Source organism: Trachinotus anak, unplaced genomic scaffold, assembly GCF_046630095.1.
Source record: "Trachinotus anak isolate AG129_WGS33_773 ecotype Australia unplaced genomic scaffold, CSIRO_AGI_Tana_v1 ptg000028l, whole genome shotgun sequence".
NCBI classification, from domain to species: domain Eukaryota; kingdom Metazoa; phylum Chordata; class Actinopteri; order Carangiformes; family Carangidae; genus Trachinotus; species Trachinotus anak.
In genome coordinates, this window is record NW_027273879.1 from 946,987 (window position 1) to 960,990 (window position 14,004).

Here is a 14,004-nt window from a genome sequence, read left to right on the forward strand (position 1 = left end):
TGTTAAGCACTGTACATTAATAAGCACTTAAAAAGTGTATTACTTTTATTGTTTAATTTTATATCCTGGTGTTTGTTGTTTGTTGTGTTGGAGCCACTTCTTTAATGTCAAATACTTGACTCTTAGTTTGAAATCCAGGTTTCATTAATGAGTTCAACTTTGTCCGTGTAACATTTTTTTTATTTAACCCAGAGTATAAAACAGTAAATAACCAACACACATCGTAAAACAAATAAAATTAGCAAAAGGACATGACGACACTGAAGAGTGCAGGATCAACTGTTGTCTACATGTTGTCGTGGGTCTGTTTGGCTGCAGCTACACAGAACATCACAGGTTGAACGTGACCCGACATCCAGTTACTGTGGGTCTCTACGGCTTAACAGTGACTTCAAAATATACACATTTCAAAGTAAAGCACCAAAAATGAGCTGATTCAGGTGTTAAATGTTCAGGGTGGAATGTCACGTGATGATCCGCAGCCACCCGTTAAAAGATCGGAGAAGGACAAATTCAGTAGGTTTTAACTTCCTGTCTGGAAATACTAATATCACAGGAGCTGAACTCAGCCATCGACCGACAGTTTACTGCAGCATGTGGTGTTTTCATGTTACTGTCTGAAGGAGGACCGGTGTCTTGACTGGGAGTGGTGTGCGTACTGAACTCAAGCCGTGTTCAACCTTCCCACGGAGGGCTGCGTCGTCCGTCCACATCGGTCTCCACGTGGTACAACATATCAGCCAGCGTGTGTTCGGTCACAGCTCCCCAGCCCATGTCACTCATCTGACGGGAGGAAACAGACGACTGATCAAACATTTGCTCGTTAGATGTTAGTGTGAGGTTTGTGAAGTCACTGAATCTTTAGAGAAGCTCTCACCGGCTGGAACTTGACGTCTTTCGGAGGGTGTTTGAAATGTGGCCCAAAATTGACTGAAACCTGAGGAGAGAAAAGAGGTCGCCTTTAGACTAGAAAATTAAGAAGCCACTCAAGTCACAAGCAGGACACGTGCACTGACCGTGCAGCTCTTGTAGAGGGAGATGGCGGGGAAGTAGATGCCTTCAAACAGGTTTTCAAAGGCAACACCTTGGCTGACTCCATTTTTGTAGAAGATCATCTGAAAAACAGGAGCCAACAGTCAACAGTGCCACGTTTTCTAACTGGATTTTATTTTGGAGGGGTTCTCTCACCCTGCTGGGGCTCGTGGACTTGAGGCTTTTCTCTGCTTTGTCCACGTAGTCCTTCTCCTCAAAGTACAGGTAGCTCTTGAACTTGATTAGCGCCTGAAAGCAGAACAGATTCAAGGAAAGACGTCAGAGTAACAGTGTGTGAAGAGTCAGTGTAGCTCTCACGACCTCTCGGGCGTTACCTTGTCCTTGTACGTATCGGGCAGAGCCTTGGCCGTCTCTGTGCCATCAGGCAGCTCTATGAAGAAGCCCAGTGTGTCTCCCTGACCGTAGCCGGAGGAGTAATGCTTTCCTATGGACTGGTGGAAGCGGGTGCCCTTCTTACTGCGCCACGAGTAGCTGAACTTGTCGTAACCCAGAGGTGCCTGCAGGTTACCTGCGACATAAAAAGGGAAAAACATTTTAACATTTCAACAATTATTCTAACAAAAGAAAGAGCCTTCGCTGACGCCACCCACACTGCGTTTCTGTGAAAAGCGTCTTGAGTTAGTGCAGGGGAGGGTCACCGACCAGGATGTTTCAGGAGGTTATAAAATGTCAATAGGCCAGACAGGAAGGAAATCTGATCCTGTGCCACCTTGCACTGTAAATTCCTCTTTTATTAGTCAAATGATTTAAACACGTCATCCACAAGGATCCTGATATCTTTAACAAGAATATTCTGAGGGGGGGCTGCTGCCTCTTCTGTGCACACTCATTGAAGTTCACTCCTCTCCTATATAAAATAGAGATACACTGAATTTACTGTGACTATGCACTGGCACATAAACAGGAAGCAGATTGTCTACTCTGCAGTTACTTGGCTGCAGAAAACACTAAGAACGAGGAAAAGTGCAGGATTTAACTGAACAGCTACTAGCAAAGACAACAAGGTCGGTGACACTTTAATTCATTATCCATGTTGTAGTCGAGGCTGATGAGACCCAATCATCTGTCACCATCTACATCATGGTTTCCAAAGGTCTGTGCTTTGGGCGCTCAAAAGCTCTGGAGTAGTGTGGACGTAGTGAAAGCAGCAAAACTAAAAGGTTGTGATGTAGCCTCTGTGTTGTTCCTGTTATCAGGTGAATCTCTGAACAAGATCTGAGTAATTACACTTTAAAAAAACATTTCTACTCTGTGAAGACCAGAACACATTATTCTGAACCGTACGGAGGTTTGTGTGAGTGTGAAGCGCGACTGACCGAGTGGTTGAGACCAGCCGAGCCGGGCCGCGGTCTCTGGGGGCATGTCTTCGACAGACACCTCAAAGTACCAGGAGCCTTTTCGGACGCCGTGGGAGGCTCGCACCATGGAGTAACCCTTCTCTCCGGTCACCGTCAGTCGGTCGTCAGAGATCTTCAGCTGAGGCGCTGCGACATGAGCACACAGCAGTTTGATGTAGAAAGCGTGTTCAACAAGATGCCTGAAAACTCACGTCCTTCAATCAATCACGATGTTAATATTTTTCTTATCTTGTTATGTATCTCTATATAACAAACATTAGAAAATCAATACAAATTTGTCATAATATAATAATAAAAATGTTTAATGCAATGAAGTCTGTTCCACTGTGAAACAAGAACAATTCACACATGCGCTGACATAATCTTCATTTCATTTCTAAATTTAAGCTCTTTCATAGATAAAAGATATTTTAAAGATTTTCAAGGATCCACAGATCAAGGCGACACCACTTTCCCAGGTGTGTTTGAGTCCTGAGTACCTCTGTCATGTAAGGCCAGCAGCACCCTCTCATACAGACAGGCCCTGTACAGATCCCCAGGTATGGGTTTGCCGGCCCAGCAGTCCAGCTCCAGCTTCTCGGGGTCTGGGGCGTGTGGGTCTGGTTCTGCCAGGATGTAGCGGTAGCCATCTTTGTTAAACGGGTGCTCCAGTGGGTAACCGTGAGGAGGCAGGCGCTGGGCCGAGAACAGAGGGTCACTGCGGCGAGGGAGGAGGAGGAGGATGAATCTGGTGAGACTTTATTTGTCAACAAATCCCATGACACCAAAACCAGAAATAAACCGATCCTACAAACAAGTTTCGTCTGTGTCTGCAGAGCCAAACACACAGGATCTAATTCTTGCGGCCTGCAGACCTCAGTGGGACAAAAAGGAAGCTTCTCTCTTTCTATGTGCTGCACTTGACTACAGCTGCCATTAAAACTCCGCTCACAGAACATAGTGTCTCAACATTTAACAACGCCCACAGCACACACCAGATGCACCAGAGGACACTAATTAAGTCTGATGGGTGTTTCTACAACGCCAGAGGAGAAGCAAATACCTCACATCTCACTTTCACTGGGCCAAACGAAGCTTGTTACTTCACTTCGGACAAGGTAACGCTACAGAAGCATTCAAGTGACCCGAACTGGAAACATGGCTCCTGTGTGTGTGAGTGTGTGTGTGACTGACTCTATACCTGCGGGTTCTCTTCGTTGCCCCTGCAGCCGCGCCCTCCTGCTGCTGCTGCTGTTTACGTTTGGCTCCTCTTCCTTTTCCTGGGCCGGGGGCCAGAGCACCTTCAGAAAAACAAAAAAACAAAAAAAACAACAACACACACACAAGTCAGATTACACTGCTGAATGTACGCAAAACACACACACACGCACAGGCAGTCAGTGACAAAGGCCATATACACTCTGCTACCAGTTTATCAGGTACAATTAGCCAGAGCTAATGCAGTTTAACTCACTACTCCTGAGAGCCCCTCCCTCCATGAAGGTCAGACTGAGCTGATTTAACCTGCGGTCGTTTTGGGGGCTGCAGCTCCCGGTGCTGCTGTGTTTCTAATATTTATCAATAAAAGTAGACTTCATGTTAAAAAACACTTCTCTCCTCAGGCTTTGCTGACAGGCTGCTGTGTTTCACTGCACCTGTTTTATCAGGTGGATTTACTAAGATGAGACCAGCAGGAGGGAGGAGAGAGGATCTTTACAACTCTGCTGCGACACTGTTGCACACTAGGTGGCACTGTTGCTACCAACAGAGGGTGAAAGTGTCTTCACAGCCTCAAAGTTTTTCTTCTTCCATCTCCAAGGTTGATAGAAAAACTGTCTCACACTTCCTGTCCTACTTACAGGTGATCACTGATTAAAAACTTTTACTTTTAATACTTTTATGTCTTTGACTTTTCGTCTTTCCACTCTAATAACGTCAAGACTGCTGCTGAGTGTGCGCGCACACACACGCACGCGCACACACACACACGCGCGCACACACACACACACACACACACACACACACACGTACGTACAGTGAAAGCAGGTTATTAGGCATTTGGTAAACACAGGGAGACAGCAGGCACAAAAAGGCAGGAATTAGTTCACATGGCGTTTTCCAAACACTATCAGCCTCTCGTGATCCCTCTTCAGTATCACCCTGCCTCACTGTTCTGTACTGAGGCGCCTCGCTGCCACTCCAGAAAAACAAAAAGGGACCAGTATCACGTTATAATGTCAGAACTTTGTTATAATGAGATGTTTTTAAATTTGTGATTTCTGTGACACTACAGAGCATAAGAGGGAGGTTATTGATTATTCCTGAGACTGTTGATGTGTGAAGTGGTTTTTATGACATTGTATTTATGAGCAGGAAGATACTGAATATTTTTGCACTTTGTAGACGGCCTCTGCCCTCGACTCAGAGCTGCACATACAGGCCAGAGTTATTTCTCCAGCTCCTTCTGATACAACATGACGGAGGCGTCGTTTCTGTCATAACAACAGAGTCTCTCCAGGTCTCCACCCAAACATGAAGCAGGACTTAAACAAATCCTGTAAATTAGCCATATTCCTCAATTTATTCTCTCTCTCTCCTGATTTTCCTCTCTCTCTCTGTCTCTCACTGTTGGAATTGACCCAAAAACTTAAAAGAAACTTAAAAATAAAGTTATCACGTTAAAAAGTGAAATGTTTCATGTAACAAATTTTCTCATGGTAACGTGATAAAGTTATGAAATGATACTGATCCCGTTTTCTTTTTCTGGTGTGGAAGCGATATGCTTCTTTATTTCTGTCAGTGCTGGGTTTACACTGGTTATATGGAAAATGAAATGATGTTTAAACCTAAACATAAGAAGACTCTAAAAATCATATTTAAAAAAAATTATAAATAATAATCAACTGGTATCCGGTTACAAAGACTCAAAGCTAAACAAACATAGTTTAACTTATATTTATATTTTAGTTTAGATACTGAACACATTCAAACTGTCCACAAAACATTAAATTCATGTGGAAAACGAAGTTGTTCCACATCCACAGTCAGTCTGTGGTTAATTAACACTGACAAGTCTGAACCTAACGAGGATCTATTAACATCACATCCTTAACCAGCTACAACATCTACACTGAAGTCATTTTAGATCCAAAACAAAGAAAAACGAATGAACTTTGGTTCAAGGAAGAGGATGAGGCTAATGAGCATTGGATGAAAGCCAACGGCAAATCAAAAGTGGCAGTCTGCCCTCGTTAGCACCGCACAGGTGAGAGCAGAGAGTCACTTCAGTGAGGAGTTTTCTTTTAGGGATTTCAGGGCCCATTAGCAGCAAGCCAGAGACGAGGAAGAGACGTTCACTGATCAAAGGGGGCAAAGCTTTTGGGAAGGAAGTGGGGGAGGGGGGCACCAAACAGATGCAGAGAGCAGACAGGGAGGTTACAATTGGACGTGGATGAAGTTGCCCACAAGATGCTTTACTGAGTTTGAATTGGGGACAAAGTGATCGGATTGGAAACTCAGGGCCAACTTCTATCCAGAGGGTTACAAGACACAAAAACACACTGATCAGCTCCAGATGCCAAAATACCACATAGTCACCTGAGAAAGTAGATCCACCTGGAACACAATGCACAGAGTCACCAGGGTCATCACGGTCAACAAGCTCCTACTCTCAGTTTGGGGAGTTTATACTGGTTATACTGGGTGCTTTCACACCTGTCCTGTGTGGTTGAGTTCTTTGATCATTCAGTGCTGTTAATTAAACTTATAGCTGGTCCTGAACTGACAGGTAATGAATCTCCTGAACTCAGTTTTGTTTGAGCTCAACTGACCTGTATAAGCAAAACTGAGATCCTTGTTGTTGGGTCTCAGCCCAGGACAAAATCAATTCTGCCATCTGCTGGTTCTCTGTCAGATCAGATCAAGCCTGTTGTAAAAAATCTCAGCCTCTGGTTTGACAGTAATCTGAGTTCTGAGCAGCACAAAGCTTCTATAATCATGTTTTTATCATCTCACAAATATTTCTAAAATACCATCTTTTTTAACTTTTAAAGATACAGTGACTATTTTACAGGCCTCCAGCTCATCACACCTGGATCACTGCAGCAGTCTATTTACATGTCTCACCTATAAATCTACTGATGGTCTCCAGACTGTACAGAACTCTGCTGCCAGGCTTTTAACCAGAACCAAGAGACACGATCACATCACGCCTCTCTTCCAGCTCTATCTCTGATCTCTGGGTTCCGTACACACCTTGAGACCCTCAGGTAAAAGTCTGTTCCAGGGCCCGGCCAAAAACTAAAGCTGACAGAGTGTTTGCAGGCCCGAGGAATCTGCCCGAGGAAATCAGATCACTGAATCTATGACCTCGTTTAAGGCTCTTATTAACACATTCTTTTATCTGAGAGCGTTTCCTGGTTTTTACTTTCCCTTGAAAAGTTTTATTTTAATCTCTGTACTGGTTTTTATTACGCTGAAAGGTCCCAGACTGGGTCCATGCAGCGCTGATGAACCTGACCAGAGGTAAAAAGCACCACTGAATCAGAACAACCAGACTACAGGTGTGGAAGCACCCTAAAACTTTTCCTCCCCTTGGCCTTTGTTGAAACACAATGTTAAACAGTGCAACTCTAATCAAGTAGAAACTATTATTTCTTTCCATTTTGTATTTTATTGTGTTACATACTTACCATTGAGCCCACCAGCTGTAGGAGCAGCAGTGGTCTGTTTCTGTGTGTCATATGAGGGTCCAATGTTTCCCAGGTCCTACAGAAGAGTCAGACGTTGTTCATTAGATATATACACAGACATTCTTGTTTTTACAGCAGCCAGCTCCCAACATTGTTCTATATAGAACAGCTGAGTGGTAAATACCTGGTCCAACAGGCCAAACTTGGGGTACTCCTCCTCTGGGTCTTTACTGCCGGGGTCCGGGTGTTCCTTCACTAGAAAAACATCTCGCTCTTTACTCTGGAAAATAAACAAACCAATTAACAAAAGTGCTAAAACAAAACCACTGTACAATAACAGTATTAATGACATGTTATTTCTGATCGATGTGGGAATGTCTCTTTGTGATGACCCCATTACACAAAGGGGTCTAAAGTGGGAACTGCAACAACACTAAAGGAAGACAACTCACAGTAAAGAGTAAGACCCCAACATTTCTCCTCACTGACGTCCTTGTCATAGATTTTTAGGTTTTTATATGAAGGACGCGAAGCAGCTACTGGACTGAATTTTCCCATCATACACCACAACATTACCATGGTCTTCACGATGTTGTTGGGCCAGGTGAGCTTCCCCGGCCTCTGCCGAGTCGTCATGCACTCCCAGTACTTGTCGATGAACGGGATGATATCCTGCAACACAGAATAAAAAAACACATAAATGTTCACCATTTTTCTTTAGACGTTAACATCTGCATAACTCCACCTGCCGGCTCCCGCTCAGACAGAGAGGAGTAGAGGAAACAATACATCATTTACATGTCTGTATTATCTGTATTATGATTCTCAATGAATTTCTTGTAGGGAAACACAAATATATAACAGCAAGAACTACACACATTTCTTCGTTGTGGTGGATTAATCTGCATTTATTCACAGGGACACATCTTCCATTCTTTTCTTGAGTCATCATTTAATTTAGAAAATGTGATAAAACAGTTAAAAAAAAGTCCATCATATTTAAATGTCCAAAACCCAAAGATATTCAGTCAACTGTCATACAAGACTGGAACCAGTCAAGTTTCTTTAAAAAGCCCTATAATCACATCCAGTGTACCACTGGGCTTAAAGGGCCTCATCAGCACCAACACATTTGTAAAAATGTATTATACCCACCTTGTCCTTGGAGAACATGGTCTTTGGGTGCTCCTCTTGTGTTCTGGATCTCCATGTCAGGTTTGCCAGGGCTGTGAGGCACATCTCCTTCAGGTCTGAGCACAAAAAGCAGCATCGGTTTGTGAATGACTGGAAACACTGAGGTTGTTAATGTGTAACTGTTCCTTGTGAATCACATACTTGCTTGTTTCCTGAGGAAGTATGTGTTACCACTGTGATGGCACACGTTGCAGTGAAACACATAATTGGTCATAAAGGGAAGACAGGTCCTGCAGAGAAGGGAAAACATTACATCATGAAAACTCTCAGTAAAGACACACAAACTGCTGATGTTTCCCAGATCATCAGCTGAATAATAGATTTACTAAACATACACAGTGTCGATGCCAAATGTGTCTGCTGTGAACCACTTCATACACAAGGCACACTGCAGCTCCACCTCCCCCAGCTGCCTCCCACTCTCCTCATCCCCTGATCCAGTCAGAGCGTCAGCAGCCTCTGAGCCCTCACCGGCCGTCTCCTGTGACAGAGAAACAGATTGTGTAGGGTCATTTGAAGCATCAGTCAAAAAACAAGTCAGCTACACAACACGCAAAGTAAAAACAAAGTTAGAATAATAAATGCCAGACAGTGTTACCATTCCCTCTTTGCCATTTGTAGATTCAGTATCCATGCTGATGGGAATTTCCCCAAATGCAGCATCCCTGAAAGTCAACAGAAAGATTAATCAGATAAGTAGATGTTTACCCAACTATGGGGACATCATATCAACTGGTGTAAAAACATAATAATTGCTGAAAAGGTTTTAGTTAGGTTACAGTCCAATAAGAGAGGAGTGCAGTAGTGTCTGGGTTATAACTCTTCCAGTTACTTCTTTATGTGTTTCAGAGAGGACAACAAATTTGGAATATCAATCTACACCGATCAGTCATCATTCTATCACATAGTAAATTCACTAACACACTGCAGACAAATGATTATTTTCATTATCATTTGATTGGCTGATTATTTCCACCATAATCTCCCAAGTTGATATCTCCATATGTTTAGTTTCAATCAAAAATGTTCAGTTTACAATAATGTACGACAAAGAAAAAAATCAAATTCTCACATTTAAAAAGCTGGAACCAAAGAATGTTGACATTTTAATTAAAAAAATAATGATTACTCTTTAATTATGTAGTTTCAGGTTAATTATTGCAGCTCTAAACCTGTTACCCACCTTTCACTTGTACAAAGAATTCTTATTTTTATCTAAACAAAGATAGGCGTTCTGTTTGCATCCTTTCTAAACCATACTCTATTTAAAAAATCGCAGTTTTTCCAGTTGAAACTTACCACTGCATAGTTAAGTGATATGATTTCAAGTTGGTTATTTTGTTTGTCTGTTTTTATAAACGTGAAATGCCAAAACGTAATTCGGTGTTTATGGGCATATATCTAATGTAAACTTATTTGTGCTCACCTGTCTTCCCGTTAGTTTTCCTTTCTATTGAAAATACACTGAGCTTGGTAAATTTGACATTATTCGAAAGGAGTCTGGCGCAAAGGTTTTATACAAAATCTTAAATTATTCACAGGCTTAATAAGTTAACCGGCAGCCTGGGTAACATTAAACTGTCAGATATGTTGATGTAGAGATGTTTTCTCTTTATAAAGAGCAACTAAACTGTAACATTTCATGGTCCAGTCTCCGAGTCTGTGCACCGCTAACGGTAGCTAGCTAGCCAGTCTGCTTTTAGCAGCTTTTATAGCTAAAAACGACCGTTTCAGTGCTTTATAATTTCACAGATAATCTGAACCATGACCTACATATTTGTGATAATAAAACTGTTTCGCATTACGCGGACATACCCCTCTCCGGTCTCCGGTTCGGTTGCAGCAGCACTGCCCGCCTCTCCTTCAGACGCCATTTTTTAAATCAATGAAAACAAAAAACATCGCGAGAAACGACCGAGACGACAGCTTCCGGTATCACTTCCGCTCAGCAGCGACACCGGAGGGTCAAAGGTGAACTGCAGCTATTCTCCTACAATCAGTGTCTGCGGCACCGGAATCAGCATCTTGGCTCAGTGTGTTTGTGGATTGAAGGTATTTGACCCCGGTGAACAAAGAGTAATAAATATAAACATAAACATCTATTATGTACAGTGGGTGAAAAATACATTGAAATTAAATTAAATTAAAGTCACACACACACACACACACACATACAGTATATATATAGTTAAGTAAAAGATGAATAAACATATTATTATTATGTACAAAATGAAATTACATTAAAAATAGAAACTTTACTATTCATGTCAACACTGAATGTTAGGATGGCTGCTTTTATCACTGGTTCACTCTCTTCTGTCTCCTCTCCATTTTTCCAACCACAAAGAGACAAACATATTGAACGCAAGTCTTCTAACAACTGTAATTATCTTTTGTGTTATAGAGTTCACATGTTTTATTAAATGGAGGAAAATAAATAATATAATATTCAGCAACAACACGTTGTTTTGCCAGTTTGCTCTCAGTGGAGATGACACTCCTTTTATTTTGGTGTCTGCTTCCTCAGTTGCATGAAGATGAAGTGAAGATGAGGCTTCTGCTGGGGTTAGAGAAAATTACAATGTTTACGTGTGATGGTGGAAGCCGGGGTTTGCTTTGTGGAAGCTGGGTGCTGTGGCGTTGTAGGAAAATCTACTCGTAGTTTCCTCACAGAGTGATGGATTTGTGGTCGGGATTCCTGCAGCTTGAGTGGCAGCCAGAGAGAGCAGCCAGTGGTTCTGGCTGCAAATGTAGAAGAGTCCAAAGAATGAAAATCCATCTCAGACACTGATTTTATTAGACGATTTACTGTCACTATTTTCCCCCTGAAAGGAATAATATGACAGCTCTTCACTGTGCAACTAAAGATGCTGGCTTCTTCATGAGCATCATGTAACATTTGATTCAGGGACATGGAAAAATCCTCATAAACTGAAAGAAAACAAATCATGCAAAATGACAACAATGGAGTCAATTATCATTATTATTATATTATCATCAGCAGTATGTGAGGAAAGAATTACAGTTTCATGAAGTCAGAAGCAAAGCCCTGATTCCTTCATCTATTCAACTTCCTCCCAGCGTCACAGATGTGTGTCCACCTCACGAGGAAAGAGGAGGAGAAAACACAACCATTATCTCCCTCTCAATGGCGTAAAGGCATTTATTGCCACACCCAGGGGTGCCTTCAGCATTCCCGTGCTCTTTTGTGACAAGTCTGCCGGCACACTTGCCTTTGTGCTGAGCTCATCTTCACTGGTCCTGGAACGGCCCCACAAACGTTTGACTTTCAGAGAGTACGTGGGGTGGTCTCACATTGTTACAAAGCTTTTTATGTTTCCCTTTGCTCTGTAAACAGTAAATGGAAAAGGCTAAAGTAAAGGATGCATTTGCACATCCATGAACCTGATCAGCTGCTGAACATAAAAGTCAGAACAGTGATGAACGCGCTGGATCTATGTCAGTGAACTGGTGGTTACTGGATTGGGATTCAAAGACGTACAAATGAAATTACAACCTACGTTTTTAGCGTGGCTTTTGATTATAATACTTTATTTACTTTATTTAATCATTTTTTCATTTATTTAATTGTATCCACATTTTTACAAATTTATATTCCCTTTCTTTGGTTTTATTTGTCACTGTCTTTTATCTATTCTACCTAGTTTTATTTTATTTATTCGAATTTTAAAAATCTTGCTACTTCTTAATGCAGCTAGCAGTACTTTTACTGTATCTACTGTACCTCGGTACAGTTTAGAGGTACTTGTACTTAACTTGATTGTTTTCCATTTTATGCAACTTCTTCTTTAAAACATTTCAGAGGGAAATATTTTTACTGCATTAGATTCATCCGACAGTTGGAGACGTTACCAGTTATTCAAGTTAAAAACCATCGAATCACCTGATGAAATATGATGCACTGTTGGAGATAAATGACCCAAAGCTCTGTAAAGAAGAAAAAACAACCACCTGGACCAACTACAACACTAACAAGCTGCTTAATGATGATAATATATCACTGATGGGACTGATCTGCTGCATCATGACCACCCCTGCTTTTGCTTTGATATGGGTCATGAGGAGGAGAAAATCAGGAGAGTCGTGCTCTGTTTGATTTTCTGTTTAATTGATTGATCATTGAAAAGCTTGAAATGAGGCTTTGTATCTTTAACTGAGGCTGCAGAGCATGACTAATATTCCCTGTCTCACCTCCCCCCTCCATCCCTCCTCATCTCATTTTTTCACCTCCTCATCTTTTTTCTCTCCACCAGTTTCCCCCACAGAGTCTCTCCGTTTCCCCCTGTTCTGCTGAACAAAGCCCGGGGTCAGAGCGGGTCAAACTTACTGGTGACATCTGCTAATTGTCCTGATGGGCCGGCCTCTCTCGTCCTTTCAATACCAGTGTCTCTGTAGGTGTCTGTGGCTGGGAGCTCACCGGCAGCTGCCACCTTTATGACTTATACCTCCACAAGATCATTTACCCCCCGACTCTCAGCCCCCGTGGACCCTCCTTTACTTTATGAGGAACGGCTATTGTGTGTTTTAAGAAACTATAACCAATAATGTGGCTTTAAAGATGCGACTGTTATCTGTATTATGGCGTTAATGAAGGCACTGGCGGGAGATAAATCTGCCAACAAAGCAAAACTATTTAAAGATAAGTGTGATCTTAAAAAATGATTTTATGTCTGAACTCCTCACTGTCACCACAGCTGATACACAGGTCCTTTAATTAACATCTCCACCTCTACATTGTGCAGCATTTTGTCTAATTAACAAATTAATTCAAGTTTCTTTATGTTTCCCTTTAAAGTGTTTCAAGGTTAATTTCTTCCACAGGGACTGAGCCACTGATGGGACAGTAGGACTGAGGAGCTCCATCACCCAGAGCCACCAGCAGCATTTATTTTAAGAGAAGTTATATATGGGTGAAAAAAATTTAATAGGCTATCTCTCTATTTTGCTTTATCTTAAGGACATAAAGATTAGCACCTGCTTGTATAAACCCCCTGATCCTCAGTCACATATGCAATAACTTATTGCTTTAACCAACAAAACTGAATATTTAGTCTAAGAGCTGCAGCTAAATGACTCAATGTATATGCAGCTTAATCTGAGTAAATCTGTTAATTATATTTTATATGACACCTAAAGATATTCAGTTTTTAATGATCTTCAACAGAAATAGACAAAGAGTGTTTGATAAAGGACTTCAAATTCATTAACAATATGTAATTTTAATAGATTATAATAGATTTATTCATCATTTCAGCATTTTTTAAATAAAACAATGAGCTGGAAGGTTGTCTATTAAATCATTAACAGTGATGGAAAAAAAAACTTTAACTGATTTCAGTTAGGAGAGACTGGGGATGGTTGCATTTTTCTCAGTTACTCAGAGACTATTTGGACCCGACCACCAAACTTTTACATATGAAATTTACTGTACATCTGTCTGTTCATTATCCATTTAAAGATAATTACACACGACACATCATCCACAGTATTTTTTGAATGGAAGAACTTCTTCAACTGATGTTGCAACTGACCCCAACCCTGCAACACAGACCAGGGAGGGTTGCAACATTTTAAAAATACATTAACTTTTTGTCTCAATAAGCATTATATTCTGAAAATATGCATTGTTTTACGATAATATTATAGTATTATTTATTTAATGCAATAATATTTATCAAAGTACAACTATTGAGTTGTGTTTTGTGTTG

General features: G+C 41.4%; 1 protein-coding gene across 2 annotated transcripts; it reads right to left on the reverse strand.

Annotated features, from left to right (window-relative positions):
• Positions 1–162: 162 nt before the first annotated feature.
• ash2l (ash2 like, histone lysine methyltransferase complex subunit) lies at positions 163–10,206 on the reverse strand. 2 transcript variants are annotated; one of them, XM_071466261.1, is made up of 17 exons: positions 10,091–10,206; positions 8,874–8,940; positions 8,611–8,756; positions 8,417–8,505; positions 8,237–8,331; positions 7,658–7,753; positions 7,266–7,361; positions 7,082–7,157; positions 5,988–6,005; positions 3,592–3,691; positions 2,891–3,108; positions 2,370–2,537; positions 1,368–1,561; positions 1,189–1,281; positions 1,017–1,115; positions 878–937; positions 163–783 (listed from the first exon to the last, which is right to left on the reverse strand). In XM_071466261.1, the coding sequence occupies exons 1-17, from the start codon at positions 10,147–10,149 to the stop codon at positions 676–678; spliced, it is 1,782 nt and encodes a 593-aa protein (XP_071322362.1). In that variant the 5' UTR covers positions 10,150–10,206; the 3' UTR covers positions 163–675. The 2 variants fall into 2 exon arrangements, with proteins under 2 accessions (XP_071322362.1, XP_071322363.1); XM_071466262.1 differs by lacking the exon at positions 5,988–6,005 and having other exon boundaries at positions 10,091–10,205.
• Between the last annotated feature and the right edge of the window lie 3,798 nt (positions 10,207–14,004).

Coding starts and splice junctions, on each gene's coding strand:
- ash2l (XM_071466261.1), bottom strand. CDS start 10,149: ATGGCGTCTGAAGGAGAGGCGGGCAGTGCTGCTGCAACCGAACCGGAG. Junction 8,757..8,873: donor CAAATGGCAAAGAGGGAATG/GTAACACTGTCT, acceptor TCTCTGTCACAG/GAGACGGCCGGTGAGGGCTC. Junction 1,116..1,188: donor AGTCCACGAGCCCCAGCAGG/GTGAGAGAACCC, acceptor CCTGTTTTTCAG/ATGATCTTCTACAAAAATGG.